This window comes from Chiroxiphia lanceolata, chromosome Z (genome assembly GCF_009829145.1).
Source record: "Chiroxiphia lanceolata isolate bChiLan1 chromosome Z, bChiLan1.pri, whole genome shotgun sequence".
Taxonomy (NCBI): Eukaryota; Metazoa; Chordata; class Aves; order Passeriformes; family Pipridae; genus Chiroxiphia; species Chiroxiphia lanceolata.
Genome location: NC_045671.1, coordinates 55,341,257 through 55,359,903, shown reverse-complemented (window position 1 = coordinate 55,359,903; position 18,647 = coordinate 55,341,257). Strand labels below are relative to the sequence as shown.

General features: G+C 38.4%; 1 protein-coding gene across 2 annotated transcripts in view; it reads left to right on the top strand.

The window, feature by feature from the left end:
- SMC5 (structural maintenance of chromosomes 5) overlaps positions 1–16,435 on the top strand; it is a 48,615-nt gene extending 32,180 nt beyond the window's left edge. For both annotated transcript variants that reach the window (XM_032676053.1, XM_032676054.1), the window contains 8 exons: positions 694–816; positions 5,658–5,783; positions 6,228–6,323; positions 6,687–6,791; positions 7,005–7,124; positions 9,653–9,832; positions 9,924–10,019; positions 12,651–16,435. In XM_032676053.1, the coding sequence (XP_032531944.1) occupies positions 694–816; positions 5,658–5,783; positions 6,228–6,323; positions 6,687–6,791; positions 7,005–7,124; positions 9,653–9,832; positions 9,924–10,019; positions 12,651–12,809 (1,005 nt within the window). In that variant the 3' untranslated portion in view covers positions 12,810–16,435. The remainder of the gene's footprint in view (positions 1–693; positions 817–5,657; positions 5,784–6,227; positions 6,324–6,686; positions 6,792–7,004; positions 7,125–9,652; positions 9,833–9,923; positions 10,020–12,650) is intronic.
- The last annotated feature ends 2,212 nt before the right edge of the window (positions 16,436–18,647 follow it).

Here is an 18,647-nt window from a genome sequence, read left to right as displayed (position 1 = left end):
TACCCTTCAAGCAGTCAAGAATCTGTTGCGGATTTTGAAGCCTCTAGATCATTCCTGAGGCTGACTTGTTTAAAAAAACAAGCATTTTAATGTCGACACTGTCAAATCAGGTTCTGGGAATCACTAAAGCCTGTTAAGAAGCTTCCCAAATAGAGCCTCCTTCTGTTGTCAGACACTTTTCCAGTTAAGAAACAAGACACTGGAGTCACTGTACATCTGTCAATCAACTTGTGTTGTCATTAAGAGATGTATATATCTTTCCTGTTTATTTTTTGACCTCTTTTCATCTCTGTGTGACATATGGCATCCACCAAAATCCACCATGATGTCCACCGAATTCTGTCTCTGAGAAACAATTGAGACTGCCTTGGCTTTTCTTACATTTCACATATGGTGAAGGGAAAGAGAATGTGGGTTTTTTTTGATGTAAAATTGTTTAGTTGAAAGTGATGTGTGTGTATGTGTGTATACACATATTTAGAGATAAAAGTACTTGGCGACTGTACATCTTGAAGAACTTGGGTCACCAATAAGTCACCTTTTTCATTGAATTTGACAGCAGTGTTGGTGAGCTGAACACAGTGTGAGATTGTGTGTTATGACTAAAAAAAATTGGATAATTTCTGAAGCCTGATAGTGATTATATTGGTTTTGAGTCTCTGGTGGAAAAAAAATTATCTGTTTTCTTTGTAGGATATCATTCCACTGAGCATCCTCAAAGGGATTTTGACTCTTCGAAGGAGTAAGGTGATTGCTGAGAAGGCCAGACTAGAATCAGAGTATAAACCAGGAATTGTACAGCTAAAAGCTGCAGAGGTAAAAACTTCTATGAGAACTGGGATATCTACTACGACATCATCTTATGTGGAAGTCTTTATGGTGTTCAAAAGGATACTTTTCTGTCTTTGCTTAGGAGTGGGTATTAGTACTGCTAAATATTTGCCTTGATTTCTGTAGTTTGACTTCAAGACAGATAAGCTTCTATGAAAATGTGCCCAAACAGTCATACCCTGGATCTTTTTTGTTGAAATGCATAGTGTGTGTAAAAGCACTAGCTGTCACTTGGAAGTATTATTTTTCTTCTGAGTCTGTCCATGGACAGGTAGCTCTGACCCACGTGGGAAATACCAGCTCAAGGTGAACCAGAAAGTGCAGCAGCAGAACAGAACTATTTTACCTTTCTTTCATAGCTCATTGCCTCGTACTGTAATTAAATGCCTTTTTTTGCGGACAGAAAGGAGGATGTACGGCCCTTGTATTGATCATATTAGGAAGCTATGCTGTGTTCAGGTAAAAAGACAGTCTCTGGGGAATTAGTTCTAGAGGCAGATATTCTTTTTGAAGAGTAGAGAGGATACTGTGATGCTCATGGATTGCTGCATAGAGGTCAATTTTTGTATTTGTGTAGTGGTACAAGCTTTAAATGCTCTGGGGAGATGAAAGCAAAGAGGGGTAAGTTTTCTGTTGTTTTTTTTTACCTATAACCTACTGCTAATTCAGTTGGATTCATAAAAATAAGAACTGGAAAGCAGTTCAAAAGGTAAGTGATAGTTATTTTGCATGGATATGGATACATACTTCCAAAAAGAATGACCTTGGCATATCTTTAGAAAACCACTTGAGGTTATGGTTTCCATCACTTGCAAGAAAACTGGGCAGAGGAGAACTTCCTAAGAGAGCAAAAAGTGACTTGAAGACAGAGACAAGTCCAGCATGTTATTTGGAAAACGGGTGTTGCATCAGTTCTCACACATGATGCACCTTTTATTCAGAGTTAATCAAAATCCAATGCAAATGACTGTTGCTAGAGCTCAGTAAGGAGTAAGAATGTATTACAAAGCCATGGGAGCAGTGTGTATTTTCACTGGGAAATTTATTTAATGTTTTTAGTTGTCTCTGCCCACATCTTCAACATTTTAGAGAGAAGCTTGGGCTGGTGGATAGTTAGATGTCTGGTCAGCTTAGTAGACAGTACTTGTGAGGTAAATGTTCTGATAGTTTTTAAACAAAAATTGCCTCCTTTGCTAGTGAAGAGATGTTTGAGTCATGTGGGATCCCATTACTTGTCATTACTGGGTTACATTCAACCCCATCACTAGAAGAAATCATATCAGTGCTTTATTTTTGATGATTGACTCAATGAACATTAAAACAAATAAGACCCTAAAATTAGTAATCACAGTGATTAGAATTTCTAAAAGTGTACCTGCTCTGGAGGAAAACTCCTCTGAGTGTTCAAGTGCATTTTAATTTTTCATGTACATGGAAATCCAAAGCTATACTTCCCCGTATGCTGTGTAAGTGTAGAAGACCCTTCTAGAAGATTTTACTATGAGGAGATTAGGGGTTTTTTGCTTAAGAAAGCAAAGCTAATGGCTTGAGGTTTTATAGTACCTGAATAATTATCTGATAGAGATTTGACCCAAACTGAAACCCCACTTTGGACATCTAAGTGGAAACCTTTTTTGAGGTCTGCGCAGTAGGACAATGTGGAGAGATAGGTTGTTTGTTGCTTCATTTTTTTAACAATTAAAGTGGAAAGGCTCAAAAAGGACATGTTTTTGAACAAGTCCAGTTAGCAACAACAGATTTCAGAGTTTTTTATCACATCACTGCGGTTCAAGTGGGCACTATAGTGATGTCTTACCTTTGTATTTAATTTATTTAATGAGCCTGGGAAGTAAAACCTGTGTTTGTGACCCATACTGAACATTAAGGAGGATTGTTAGCCCCATTTGCTCATTAGGTAATTGCCGCAGTTGCCTGCATGTTTGTTTATGATGGTTGTTTGAAAGTCTTGCTAATTGACTTGCTTTGTTCATTTACAGGCATGGGTTCAAACAAATTCATGAGAAGTGGTTCACTGCTGCAAGTTCTATTATCTTTAACCAGCTTCTTATTTTGCATAAAACCAATTGCAGTACTGATGAGTGCAACAGAATAGAGTTACTTGTGCATACAGAATAGAATTGATTTCTGCTCTTTGGTAGAATCCTTTATGGAAACTGTAATTGCAGCTCTGTACTAGTGCAGAACTTTCCTGAAGTACGTGGATACAGCTATTTACAAATTGATTCTTACGGTGTTGGCTAAAACAAATTTAAGGTTTTCTCTAGACTTACCATTTTTTATGGTAGTATCTCTGTTCAAAATGGCAATTCTTAGATCTACTTTTTTTACCTACGATTGTTTTATTGAAGCACCTTCAGGAAATCAACAGGAACCTTACCATTTTATTTAGCATGTGGGCAAGACAGTAAACTGGCAAAGCTGAATGAAAATTGAAACTTAACCTGTTGTTGGACTGTCAGTGCATTTATTCTGGTACACGCTTCATAATCACATCCAATGTCTGTTTCTTTCCATTCTTTCTGTTGAATACTGAAGTTTCCACTGCCAAACATGTATTTTCCTCTTCCCTGAAGAATTTTATTTGGCTTGGATCAGGCATATTCCATGTTGAATCTACTTGGCATTTGCAGTGCCTAGAGATCACCTTGAACTCTTATTCCATGCAGCTCTGCAGGGCTTCAAGTGGAAGCTTTAGGTACAATTGAGAGTTGAGATTACCCACTTCAAATGATTCAGAATTGACTTGAGCTCTGGAAATGGTCAAACACATAAGTATTAAATCAATGCTGCTTATATAAAAAAGTATGGATGCTGCTGACTGTATCCTTTGCCTTCATGATCATGAAGTCAAACACATTTCAGATTAAGCCTTTAAGGCTTTGAATTTCTGGGTCCCATTTTAATTTAGAACTTTGTAAAACATTCCTAAAATTTTTTTATTTAATGTATTATGTGACATATGCAGATATCCAATGGAACGTAAGTGTTATGCTGTACAGGTTTGTTTATGCCAATTCAGTGTACTATAAGATCTTGGCTGTAAACAGAAAAAGCGACATCTTCCCTTTACTGTTTTATCTGTACGGCTCTAACGCCAGTCCTTCTTGCCACCCCTGTGACATTTCCTTCCTTCTCTGCAGTAGACTTCATGAAGTCTTCAGAAAAGACCTTAAAAAGGTCTATTTTGTTTTCCTCAACCTTTCTGAAAAACAGTGTAGAAAAATACAGTGTGTTTATGGAGACTGTAAAGTGCTTATCTCTAAAGCAAAATATAGTGCTTGGTGTGGAGAGAGGGGAAGAACAGGATTTTTGATTTGATACATGTTGAGAAGAGCAACCCTAATTCTTGAGTTGAGTGTGAGAACTCCATGGTTGATCACTCACAGTCACATCTATTACTACTACTTCTGTTGTATTTAATGAATAAGGATTGATTAAATTGCCAGAAAGTAATGAGAGTTGCTATCAGTGTCTGCATCCTGTATTTCAAAATAAGTGTTTCTCTAACTGCATAATCTCCAAAGGAAAGCTTTGAAATTTTTTCACCACTGGAGGGCTCCCATATTTAACTGAGGTACACAACAACAATAATTGGAAAGATAAAGCTCTCATACATATAAGAATATAACTAAACTTTCCAAACTGCCAGAAGAAAGCGCTGAAGGAAAATAGTGTGCATATGAATTTTTGAACTAGAATTTTGTGCCTCTGAAAAAAAGTGGAAATAATGTATTCCTGCAGTGTACTGGTCAATTGAAAAGATAGAATATATGTGTAATCACTGAGCAAATGTATGGTAAATTAACCCTGGTTAAAATCTACCAGTATGTTTGTATGTAGTCCTTTTCCCTTCTGAGTGGCATCTCCCAGCTGTCTTGCAGTGGTGCTCACCTGAGCTGGTAGGCTGTAGTGAGCAGTCACTCCCAAACACTGCACGCTCAGCAATTGGAAGCAGAAGCATTCCACATACAGAGAGATGAGTGAGTGCGATTGCTGGGGTCAGGTGGAGAGAGATACTTCAGACTTTCCAAATTCTTTTGCCTGAATACTGCTTATTTGACATAATCTTTAGCTTGGTGTTTTGTGAAGGTGCCATATTTTATGTACTGTATTTTAACTGCTGTAAATGACTGTTGACATACCATTGCATTGTAACAGTCATGGGCTGAGTTAGCTGCTTACCTATAGTAAGTTCCAAAGAGTTTAGCCTTGAGACCACTGTGAAACCAGAACCATACCTGCATTTCAAATACTTTTAAGCACTAGTTTAAAAATAGTGTGTGTTTCTTCTGTATTTTTCTAGCTCTGTTACAGAGGTAGAATATGAAACAACAAATTAGGTACTTCTGATTGTGTAATGATGATGTTTACTTGGTAAAATGTCAGCTGAAATAATTGTTCAGTGTACATCATGTCCACTGTGCTTTCCTAATGAGATAAATACATTTAAATGTGATCTAATATAAGGCTTGCAACAGCTTATAGGTAACTTCCTGTAAAATAGTCTATTTTGAGGTATCTATTAAGTCTACATGTACACTTGTTTAGTTGAGAGAAAATAAATTTACCTGTGTTAGAAGAATTTGCTTTTGACATTTTACCTTGGCATCTGTTGACTTGGAGCAGAGAGGTATAATGAATTCTGTTTGTTGAAACAAATTTTTTCAATATTCTAACATTCAGTCTGATTTCACTTCTACTTCATATGTGGTTTGTTGCCAGTATGCTAGTGTCATCTCTAGAAATTCATAATAAAATTTAAAAATAAGATGTTTTTTTTAAAATATCTTTAACATTTCTGACAGCAATGGTTTCATGAACTGGATGATAAGAAGCGAGTTCTATATGAGAACTGCAAGGAGCTGATGAAGCAAGCTCGACAGGTCTGCAAATTGAGTCCAGATCAAGATTTTCCAAGAGAATTGCAAAGTGTATGTACAAAACCAAATCTCCACATCTGTCTTAAATGTATAGCTTCTGCAAAGAGTATTCTTTTTTTTATATTAGAGGGCTCTCAGTAAAGGATCATGTGTATTTCTTTTATTGTCACTTAACCTTTTAAAGAACTTTTAAATAGTGCTGGAATACCCTCTGACTATCACTTTGTTTTGTGCACAGGGGAGAGAAAATTTGATCTGAGATTTCAATTAAAATCCATAGTATTTTGTTCACAGAAATAATTAGAGGCCATATTTGTCTAGCTTTCTTCTCTGTCCAAAGTAGTTTGTAAAGGGAATTTTGCTGTGTTAAATTTTGAATATGCAACATCCTGATTAAAAGTAACAGAATACCTTATGGTTTATTCAATTTCTTTTTAGAAAATGCGAGTCCTTCATTAGTATTGCTTTGTAACACTTGCATCCTTTCTCTTGTAGAGTTTTCAGGCTCTTCCAAACACATTGGAGGAAATTGATGCTCTTCTGAACGAAGAGAAGACCAGGGCCTCCTGTTTCACAGGCCTGAATGCTTCGGTATGTTCAGTGCTTACCTTCCACTCACTCTTCCTCTCCCTCTGCTTGCACTGTACTTGCTACATCCCTTGGTATAGGTATAAAAAGCTAGAGAGCAGGAACAATGTGCTGTAAATGCCAGATTCTGCATCTATTAAAATTTTAAGTAGGTTGTTCCAAGAGAACAGTGTGTTCTGTGCCTTTTAAAAAAAAAAGTGAAAGAGGTAATGCTTTACAATTTCTTTGCTTTAAAGCTAGAAATGTTTAGTGTGCAGTGCAATAGCGTATATAATTGTGTTTGAACATTATCAGTGCAGTGTGATATTACAGTGAAGGTTAGAATTTGGGAAACATTTTGTTGAGTACCTTTTTTTATTCTGGCAGGTTGTTGAAGAATACAATAAGCAAACACAAGAAATACAGCAGTTGACAAAATATCTAGAGGAAAAGAAAAATGAATTGAATAACTATAGGCAAAACATTTCACAGGTAATAGCTCAAGTTATCACTTTGGTATCATTATAATCTTATTTCATTATACGTTATAGAACAAATGTATGTACAGAAATAAAGGGTAAGATTTCAAATTGTTTTGAGTGTAAACTGAGATGTGAGCTTCCCTAATCATGATGTTTCTTTAAATGGTATCTCTAAGAAAATTCAGTTTTTGAACTGGTTTTACATGGGTTTGTCTACTTTTAGGTCAAAGAAAGGTGGCTAAACCTCTTGAAAGGCATGATTGAACAAATTAATGCTAAGTTCAGTAAGTTCTTTAGTTCTATGCAGTGTGTTGGTGAAGTTGATCTTCATGTGGAAAATGAGGTAAGATTTATTTTTCATATGGAAGAATAACTTTTTTTTTTGCATCACCTTTTGTCAATTTATTGCTAGAGGAAAGTAACAAGTGGTCATTTGGAGATGTTATTTCTAAAAAATAATGAACTTTTACTGAACACTTTGTGTACTGAACTTACTTACCAGTCTGATTTGAAGAAAATTGGGTCTTTATCCAGATACATAGGACTTCACGTCTTGACTTGTGGAATAGGCTTGCAGCTTACAGAGCTTGGTTAGAAGCTGTAACTCAGATTTATGAAATCAGTGATTTGATTCTGCATTTTCAGCTGATTTGTGTTCTTCTGTTATCATCTATATCTACTATTATTAGGTATTGATTTTGTTCTACATGTAGCTTCTAGTGGAGTGTGCTGGCATTTTGTCTGTTCTGGAAGCAGCAGTCATTGGGCCCATCCTGTTATGCTCTCAGTAGGGTTTACCTCTGAAGAGTTTAAAGCATCAGTAGAATTTGGGGAGAAACAGTAAGCGCAGTGAACAGAAAAGAAGTTGGATATTTTGTTTTAAATTGATCTCTCTAGTTACGATTTCAAAACTTACACGTGTTAGTGCATAGACTCTACAATAGTGAAAATTAAGACTTAAGCTTTTCTTTTTTTTGCTATTGTAAATTAACTCAAGCAGCTTTTTTAAAAATATTTGAAGTGGTAGCTATTACTCGGGGCAGAATAGTGTCCGACAAGGCTCTGTATATGAACTGCATAAAAAATGTTTACATGGAGACTAGTATGAAACAGTAGGACATTAAAACATGGACTCTTCTGGTCTTTTAATAGTTACTTGGAGAGTCAGATCTATTTTACACAAAACTGTCTTTTAGATAAAAGTAAGTCGGCAGTGAGAACACAGAAGGAACATTAAAGCAGTTCAAAAGCAAAAGGAGTCTGGACTGTCTTTCTGAGTATCTTCTTTGGAAGGTCTTGCTTTTCTATAGCAAAGATGTCACAAGTAGTTTTAAGAGGTTAGCCAGTGATATTGTGCCAGTGAGTAAAACTTCCTTGCTTGGGGGGGTCAGTGGCAAAAATGCGGAAAGGTAGATAATCTGTTCCTGAGCTTGGATTCCTTACCCTTCGCTGCAGCAGGGTCTTTTGCCTGACCTGTAGATATAAAGAGAAACACTCTTGAGGTAGAATTATCTTTTCTTAGAAATATTTGTGTGACACTGAAGTTCAAACCTCTGTTAGCCTGCCTTGCAGGTAACTTGAGATCTGTTGATGTCCTTGGTGACAGTAATAGGAGGAATCTTGGACATTGGGAGAGATTTCACAGAAAGGGAGATTAGACATGGGAACTAACTGCCTAAGGAGGTGGTCTAGTTGACATAGTGGTGTTCAGTAATAAGTTGGACACTATTATCTCAGAGGTCTTTTCCAACAAAATTGATTCTGTGATTCTGAATCTGTGATACTGTGTGGAACACTTCACTGGGTTGTTCCTTGACATCCTAGCAGAAGCCTCAGTGAACATTTTGACTTTCCTTGGCTAGCAGAATTCCGCTAGCAGTGATAATCCTCACATTCCTTGATTTCCCCACAGGGAGTTTTGAGCATTGTTCTTGTCAGGTCTTGAACATCTTGTCAGCTGTAGAAACTGGCATTCCAAATAGTCTGGCAACAAAGGCCTGACTTTCTGACAGCATCATGGCTGTGTTGGAGGGTAAATCTTTCTTACTCCAAGTTTTGCTAACCTGTACCTTGTTCGCTTTCCTGAGCCTAGCTTCAGTCTGTGCAAATGGATCTAAAATTATACTGGGTCTAGAGACCTTAGATCCTAGTTTTTATTTCTCCTTACATGAAGTTGTGATCAGAACAACTGAACACAACTTCAGAAATATTAATGAGTACTCTGAAGATTTCTTTTTTCTCTGAATCATGAATGTATTTCTTGCATGATGCTTCTTTTGAATCACATCTGTTGCCTGACACCTTTGCATTGACTCAGGCTGCTGACCAGTGTCACTTTACTGTTAAAGAAAAGCCAGGATTGGAATCTTTGTGTGTGGTTTTCCTGTGTTAAGGATGAAAAGAAAATTGCTGTGTTGAATTTTGGACTGCTTGCACTTGAAGAGTTTCAGATGGAATCTTAACCTACACACCACCATCACTCCTTTGTTCAATTTGGTAGTACCATGTACCCTAATGCCCTCATTTTTTTTCTGATTAATGGGATTTATAGGGACATTGTTTTCTTCTTTTTCTAGCCAAGATTTTTTTTCCTACTGATGTTCTGAATGTGTATGAAACCTGTCTTACCAGGGATTCAGAAATGAACAGATCATTGTCATGGGGAAGGAGTGTTGTTGAAAATTCTCTAACAAGAGTATATGAGATTTAAGAAAAGAGATGAAACAGAATTAATATATTGATTTTAAGTTGAAACTGAGTAGTTTGTAGACCCTTGTAGAATATTTGTCATAAATTCCTTCAATTTGCATGTAATTATAAAATAAGCTGTATTACGAAGAAAATGAGTCTGACAGGTACTGGCTTTTACAGGAGGAGTACGACAAGTATGGGATTCGCATTAGAGTCAAATTCCGCAGTGGCACTGAACTTCATGAATTGACACCATATCATCAGAGTGGAGGTGAGAAGAGTGTTTCCACTATGTTGTACCTGATGGCTCTACAAGAACTCAACACATGTCCTTTCAGGATTGTTGATGAAATAAATCAGGTGGGGATCAATAGTGCAGTATTGAACTTATTACATACAGGTGCTTATGAGATAGTGAAGAGAACAGTTGTTTTTTTTTTTTCCTTTTTAGGGAATGGATCCAGTGAATGAGAGAAGAGTTTTTCAAATGGTTGTCGAAACTGCTTGTAAAAAAAAGGCATCTCAGTACTTCCTCATTACACCGAAGGTGCGTGGCAGAAAATGAAATGAAAAATTTAGTGTAGGAGATTTAAGATTTGTGATAATACCTCTATAAGCACTGTGTAACTTAACTCTATTTTACCTAAGGACTTTATATTAAAGGGTAACTGAGAGGATTTGTCCATTTTAAGGACAGTCCTGGCAAGAATTGAGGCAACTTAGACCAAGGCTCATGTCCTTAAAAACCCATTCAGTGGAAATATCATATGTTAACCACCAGTGGCTAGGGTTACTATGGAACAAGGCCTCTAGCTAACACAGAATTCAAACTGTAGAAGAGACCAATTTCCAAACAAGTCAGATGACGATACTGGAGGAGGAGCAGGCTAGTGCTGCTGATGTCTGAAGAACTAGAAGAGGCCCACATTAATACAGGAAAACTATTCCAGTAATAATCCGAGACACAGAAGCTGAGAAAAGGTGAGAGCTAGGCTCCAAGAGTGCTTAATTGTACTCCTCTGTTAAAATAAAAAAATTAAAAGATAATTGACTTACTAAGTGATGTGGTGATGTGATGCCACGGCTTGAAAGGACTAAGGTAAGTAGGGTAGCTGTTCACCCACACCTTTAACAGAAGCTAATGTTATTGAACTAGTAAAGGTTATATGTGCACCAGGGAGACAAGCAGTCAGTAGTGGGCTGGTTTTTATTAAGATATCAGGTCTGCACCCTGTTACTCACTGTTTTAGAAAATCTGGCTGGTTTATGCTATTATTTTCTGTACATAACAGTTGAAGGGTCTTAGTAAAGCCACCTTAACAGCATTTACCTGACTGAAAGTGGGTGGAAGGAGGTGCTGCTTGTTCCTTCTGAGCTTGCTGTATACTTGCCTCCACACAGTTTCGTGGTTTCCTGACCACATTACTTCTTTATTGTTCTCTGTGTTACCCACTCTCTTTTATCTTCTTGAGATTCCCTTCCTTATTGGATCAACTTTTCTTTGCTCTCTCCTGCTTTGAGAAGGAACAGAATGATTTAGATGTTGAAAAAATAGAGGTAGCTCAACTAACTATAATGCTTCCCAAATCTAGGAGACTGTAGAAAATGACTGTCTGGGGTTCAGAGTTGTGTTCTGTTCTAAAAGTTGTGCTCACTGTCAAATTACTAAGAATAGAGATGGGGAAATGGGAGTTGCGCAGAGCTAACCAGAAGGAAGAGAATAAAAATAAAACGGGTAAAATATCTCGGAAGCATTATTCAGCAACAAAAGACAGTGCCATGAAGAGGTGGCTGAAGGTATTACATCTTTCTGGCTACCCCTTCTTTGCACTCCCCACAAACAGGTATGGCCACAGCAAAGTTGTAATGGCCTGTCACAAGAAACATCATTGAGCGAGCACATCATGTACAGATTTTAGCCCCTAACAGTGTTTGAGTGAGCACATCAGAGAATCGTTGAAAGGCTGCACAGGGCAGGCCGAGGAGAAAGCCAGACTGCTGTTGCAGTGCCTTACCTGCAGTTCCTGAGCCTGTGCTGTATGTTACCACTTCCTAGAAAGCAAGGATGTAATCATATACTAGGAAGTGTGACTAATTGCCATTCTAAGGTAAATTCTATGTATGTACCCAGTGGATACAGGGAAAACTGTGACCCTTTTTTTGTTGACACCCTCCCCAGCTATATTTTTAAGCAAGCTATAAATGGGAAGGGGTATAAACTAATATGCAGTAAAGTTGATTAGGAAAATTGTATTCTGTAATTCATGGTCAACTGAGTAGATGAACTGAGTGTGTTCCTTAGAAGTGGATTTGAAAATCAGTATTTTTAATAAGAATCTGTGCTGAAGCAAATTATGTTTGTTAAATGTATGAATTATCACCATGTTGGGAGTTAATCCTTTTTTGGCTGTATAGCAAGATTAGAATTCTAAACAATCTTAGGTATCTTTAATTGAAAACAGGATTCATTTCAGCACAGACAAGCATAAAATTTGGTACTTAAATGGGAAAAATCAACAACAGCATCTGGTCTAAGGCCTAAATGACTGGGGAGACAAGTTACTGTGGATAATAAGTTGAGCATCAGTTACAGGTAAATCGCTAAACATCATCCTGACCTCTGCACATAACCCTACAGCTTGCATGACATCTGTCTCCTGGGCTTGTGCCTGCAAGATTTGGACTGTGGTAAGTGTCCAGCTTTGGCTGTGACCTTCAGAAAAGTAGTTTGGGGGAGCTGGAGTTACTCCAGAAGAAGACAGCAGAGCAACTTTTAAGTAGTTTTGATTGTTTTGAGTTTCTGCTAATGAAAATTGCTTAGCTTAGAGGAGTACAAGGCTAAAGAGAGACATAATAATTGTACCCAAGTAAATCTACTTCCTATCCTACCCTAGGGAAAAAAAAAGGAAAACCAACTGTTACTCTCTCCCCATTGTGGATGCAGAAAAAAAGTACTGAAACGGTTTCTTCCAATAAGAATAGTGACACATGGAAATTGCCTGAAGAATGAGTGGAGTCTCTTTGAGGTGGTTTCTAGGAACAAATGTACATCATCTGTCAGAAAGGCTGTAATTCTGCCATATTGACCTTTTGAGATCTAAGGTCTCACGTAGACTTCCCTTTTTAGAAAATGGGAAACATGTACCTATTTTGACTTTGGGTTTGTGTTTTTCACTAGCTCCTGTGGAATCTCACTTACAGTGACAAGATGACTGTGCTGTTTGTCTACAGTGGACCTTTTATGGTGGAGTCAAAAAAATGGAACACAAAGTATTTCATGAAGCGAAGACGGCGACTTTCAAGGATGGCTGAACAGTGTATAGCTACAGATATGTAGCTATACATATATAAAACGTTTCTGTAGACCTTTTTTGAAACAGTTGGCTTTCAAGACTCCAGAAGTTGTAAAAGAGGAGAAACCTGCAAAGAATTGATAATTAAGAATGTGAATCTTAAAATTTACGCAAATGTATGGCAGATTTGAAGTGCATGATTTCTTTTTGAAACCTATCATAGCGGTCACTTTCTCTGAAGAACTTGCTTTTTCTCAATGCTAGGTTTAAATAAAAAAGGAAATTTCTTGTATTTTTCTGGGGTTTTTTCAGTAATGCAGCATCAGAAGTACAGTTAATTTTTCTAGGTTATAGTGGACTAATTCTATTACTGTTGTTTTTTGGAGTCTGGGTCTTTTTCCCCAAAAATTGCAATTTGCTTTCAGTAAATAGTCTTCATTTACCACAGATACAGATGTTATCTAAAGTTCCCCTATTGAAATGTAGCCTTTTTTAATTAGTTCAGATGATCTGTAGGAAGAGAAAGATTTGAAAGTAGCTGAGCACTGGTTTTTATTTTGTGAAAATACACCTGAACTTAATATAAAGAATATGGTTCTATGAATGTATTACTGTTGAGTAAATACTTTATAATCATTATTTATCATCTTTGACATAATGTTTCATTTTGTAGTCCTCAAGGGATAAGGTCACAAAATCACAAATATTTGACAGAAGAACTAAAAGAGTGTGGAAACTTGAGCTCTGGTCCAGGGTTTGGGTTGGTCAGCAGAGTATCCTCAACATAATTAAAATTGCAGGTCTGTCTGTCTGTCCAGTGTATTGCAGGGTCTTTGTTTTATATGTGTTCTTTGATAGACAAAATACTTCACTTCTTGTAATCCTGAGCTTTTAAGGTGGTTGTTTTGTTATGTTTTTCATTTTTATTTTTAGGGAGTTGTAAAAACAGACATTCTGTTTAGTCTCTGAGCATCAGTGTTTGAAAAGTGCAGTTTTTCAGTGTCTAAGTAAGTGAAACTGCTTACACGAATATGTGTTAGGACTTGGTTCTTCTGTGACTAGAGAGCGCTATCTGTTCTTAATGCTGTCATCTTAGAACTTCATGGGATTTCTTCTTTGATTTCAGTTCCTTTCTCATGTTTCAAACTGAGGTAGGAAATAGAAGTGACTTATTTCAAGAGGATGACACTTCAGATCCTGTCTCAAAAAATTACCTCTTGTGGATACATGGCTGCCACACTGCACAAGTGAAGAGGTGTTTGTTTTTTCCTTAAAGCCATTGACCACAGGTGCTGATTTCATTCTCTCTTACTGCAGTCTTAATACAATACTGTCATTCATATTAACTTACCCTAGGCAGTGTAATGAGCTGCAAAACTACCACTGTCATGGTACTAACAAATAGATCTTCAGTGTCCAGCAGCTCTCCTACCTGAGGCCTCTGAAGGAGGTCTGTATATGGAAGCAGCCATTGCTGTTTGCAGTGGGCTGCACAACATGGCTATGTCCTCCCATACACTGGGTCCTGTTAGTCACCTGCTGATTTGTGTGAGAGGTGCATCCAGAGACCTTCTGGTGTAAAAGGGAGCCTTTTGAACTTGGTAGTGTATTCAAACTTGAAAATCCACGTGGAGTTGCCAAATGTAGCTGCACTGTTACGGAGCATTCTCTACCAGCTAACAGGGCCCTTCTGTGCTGCCAGCTTCCTCATGCTTTGCTACTGACATTCAGCTCTTGCTATAAAAACCCATGGAATTGATTTCAATGTAACTCTGAGGAGGGGAGAATGAGTGGGAGTTAAGGTTTAATATACATGTGATATCCAACTTTTCCTGCTGACTAGACAGGACCTCTCAGAAATGTAGAAGTGGAAAGACCCCAGATAGTCTTAACAGCTGATGTATAAATTGAGCTTTCTCAAAAAATAGGTGCTCTGTTGTTTAGACCAGCTGAAGACTAGGGCAAAGATCTTCTTCCACCACCCTCTGCAGTTCTAACAAACATCTGTCTCTGCTTACGTATTGCAACAGAGAGAAAGAGCATGGAAATTGTGACTTACTGAGAAATAAAAAGATCTTGGGGAAAAAAAAGGCATTTAATACAACATGTACTTGTGCAGGTACATTATTGTTATTTAGGAGAGATTGCTTAGTCAAAACAACAAACTACAATGAGGAGAGACCCTTGCACCACTACACTGCTTTTAACATGCTTAGATGGAGCTTAGTTTTGTACTGGAAGTAAAATAAATGTATCCTGACAAAGTTGTTCCTGACTGGGAACATCTGTTCTCCAAGCTTTTAGAGTTAGTGAGAGATGACAGAGCTGGGCTGGGCTGCAGGATGCTTACTGAGAAGTATGGTAGATGCTCTAGAGGCTGGGATAGGCACCTGCTCCAGGCCTCATAGCAAGTGGTACTTAGAGTTAACACTACTAGAGCCTTTTGTCTTTGATTTATTCCAAGAGGCCCTCTCTTCCTCTTGAAGTAAAATTCTCCAGTTGTCCAGCCTTTCTTCTGTTGATCTATTTGTTGCCCCCACCAGGCCAGTGGGGTTTTTTGACAGAGGTACTGGTTTGGACTGGGATAAAGTTAATTTTCTTCATAATAGCTTGTATGGGGTTATGTTTTGGGTCTGTGACCAAGAACACTGTTGGTAATATAGGGATATTTTAGCTATTGCTGAGCTGTGATTGCACTGCACTGAGTCCTTTCCTGGTTCTTGCACTGCCCCACTAACACAAGAAGTTTATAAGAAGTTGGGAGGGGACACAGGTAGGACAGCTGACCCCAGCTGGCGAGAGGGCTATCTCATGCTGTATGACATTGTCCTCAGCATTGAAAGCCAGGGGAAGAAGGAGGAAGGAGGGACATCTGGAATTACATCTTCTCAAGTAACCACTGTGTGGGACGGAGCCCTGCTTTTCTGGAGGAATAGCAATGCTTGTCTGTTGGTGGGAAATAGTGAATGAATTCCCTGTTTTGCTTTGCTTGTGCATGCGGCTTTTGCTGTAGCTGTTAAACTGTCTTTATCTCAATCCACAAGTTTTCTCATTTTTATCCTTCTGAGTCTCTGGCTCATCCCACTGGGGGAGGGTGAGCAAGTGGCTGCCTGGCACTGACCTGCTACCTAGGAGTAACCCACAGTGTATATTAGTCTCAAAACGTGACATTATACCCTTCATTATTGCACCTGGAGCTACATAAAATGGTGGCAAATATCTTTGCTCATTGTGTACTCAGAAGAGCAAGTCACCTGCTCACAGGAAAGCACGGATATGAGAACATGGCAAGTTAGCTGGAAAGGAATGACAGAATTCACTTTGTTGGGGATAAGGAACCATGCACAGTGGCAGTCAGAGCTGATTTTGCAAGAAGAAGGAGGGAACAGATGATAACTCAGGGTGGCAGAAGATATCAAGGAGCCTTGGAAAAGAACAAAGAGCAGAAGAGGGCACAGATAATGTGCAACATGAATGGTTCAAAGCAATTCAGGACGATGTAATTTAAAAGGGAAAAGTCTCCAATTCCCCCTTCCCCAGTTTGTAACCAAAGCTGTAGACTGTGAACAGTATGCAGCTTGATCTTAACTGCAGTCCATTAGCACTGGTTTGCCTCAGTTTGGGTCATGTAATAGCTTTTTCATGGAAAATAAAGGTTTTTTTGACTGTTTTATTTTTGGTTTGTGGGTTTTTTTGGTTGTTTTTGAGGGGGATGGTGGTTTTTTTGGTTGGTTGGGGTTTTTTGTTTGTTTGTTTTGCATAGGTGTTTTGTTTGTTGGGTTTGTTGTTGGTTTTCCTGAAGAATTACAGCATAAATCCAAAGCAAATGATCGACAGAAGGAGTGCAAAGACACTTTCAGACACTGCTGACAGTATCAGCCTCACTTTGTGCTCCTGCAGTGATGCTTAAAGGTCTGTTCAGGTGAAAAGCCACTGATGTTACAGTTTTCTGTGGGCTGTGGTGGTTGAGGAATCTGATTCCACTTTGTGTCTGCTTCTGAGCTGAACTGTACTGTCTGTGAAGAACTTTTTTGGTCAGAAATTTTGTAGTATTTAAAATACACTTTGCTGTATAAAATATACTGGCTTGGTGCCAGTATAATTAAAGTGGTACAGTCTTCAGTGTGTATGTACTTCCTTAAGCATCAGTATGTAAAAAAATCAGTATGTTCATGAAAAATCATTGGAGTAAGTTACACTAGGAGAATCTCCTTTGTTTCAGTTTGGATAAATTTACAGTAAGGCTGTCCCCCTTGATATGTTTCAGTTTAAAAATGATAGCCCTAAGAAATGTGGTTTGTGAGGTATAAGAGCTGAATGTAGCTTAGTTTCTAGATTAGGCCTGGATTATCTTCTCCAGTTTAGAAAGGCAAAGGCAGTGATTTGCCACCAGCATTGCACAGGCTAGTAACACAATTGTGGTTTTCTCTGGCCATGTGTTTTCTGACAGACTTTTTCAGCTTGGAAGCACTATTCAAGGCCAGCAAAGCACTCATTAACAGCAGAAGAGCCCAAACTCATATGTGGTCTCTACAGGGAGCTCTAGTGCAATTTACATCTATGTCTGCTGAAACTTCTACTGTTGTCTTTCTGGCCCCTGCCCATTAGCCAAAAGAGGGGAAAAAAAAGCCATTGGGAAAAGCTCAAAACTTTTCTGTGTACCTTTTTAGCACAGTGTGTGGAGGGCTATGATGTTGTCTCTCTTCTTTGGTTTCTTTTTCCATGTGTTCTGAATTCCAGTAGGGTTTTCTTGTATCTTGGCATGGTGAGCTGCCTCTGTCTACTCAGAGATTCTCCTTGTGCTGTGGTTTACACACTCCATTTCCTTGGTACCTTGTGTTTCGTTGTGCAGACACCCAGGCATTATATGGCCTAAGAGGCAACAGACAACACTGAAATAGAGACTGATGGGTTTTGATATGAAAAGCGATAGGATGTTTATCCTTGTGAATTGGAGGCCACAAGCCAGTAAAAAATAGAGTAACAGTTGCAGCAATTTCAAAAGTACAAATCAAAAGCAATGGGGATTCTTCTCTCTCTCACCCCAAAAGCCATACATGAGTTGGAAAAATACAGAAAGAAGCATTTGTTAAGGATTAGAACTGAAGGCAGTCAAGACTTTCTCTTTTTGAAATGGGAAGATTTCCACAATACTTGTGGAAGTGTTTGAGGAGGTGTTTTAGGGGTTAGGGAGTTTCTCATTGAGGAGAGCATGACACTGAAAACATGGTAACTGCAAAATTCTTGCCATTGGGAAAGCTTCCCCTTCTTTAAGGCAGTCCCTTAAAGAGTGGCTGGGTAAGTACAGTTGTCTGATAATTGTGAGTTCACATTAAATTACTGTTGATGAAATTTGTCAGATGTGGCTGGGAAGTGCAAGGAGCTCAGCCTGGAACAGATTGTTTCCAAAGCAAAAGCCATTGAAAAAGTAGTGGTTGTTACAGAGCTCTGATGCAGAAAGGAAACCTCACTGACTCCTTAGCCCTGGAAGAGGGAGTGCTGAACAATATCATTCTAGACTCCTATGGAGATCGAAGTCATCCAGGTCACCCAGCAGACAGATTCAGAAAGCCACCCTTTCTCATATGCAGCTTTCTGAACCACTCTGCAGGCATTGAACCAAACTTTTAAGACATTTTATGGCACATTTCCCTTCTTCTGTTCTTGGCAGAGAGGAAGAAGGAAAATACAAGAGACCCTCACAACCTTGTAGACGTTATGCTCTCGGAGTCAGCTGGTCTGTGTTCAGGATCACTCTTCCCTGTACCACTGTTGAAGTCTGCCAGCACCATTGTGGTGCACCCAAGTCGTCACATGACATACAAAGTCGAGTCAAAATTTACACTGCTCCTGGCAAGACTGCTCTGTAGAGTGTACTAGAT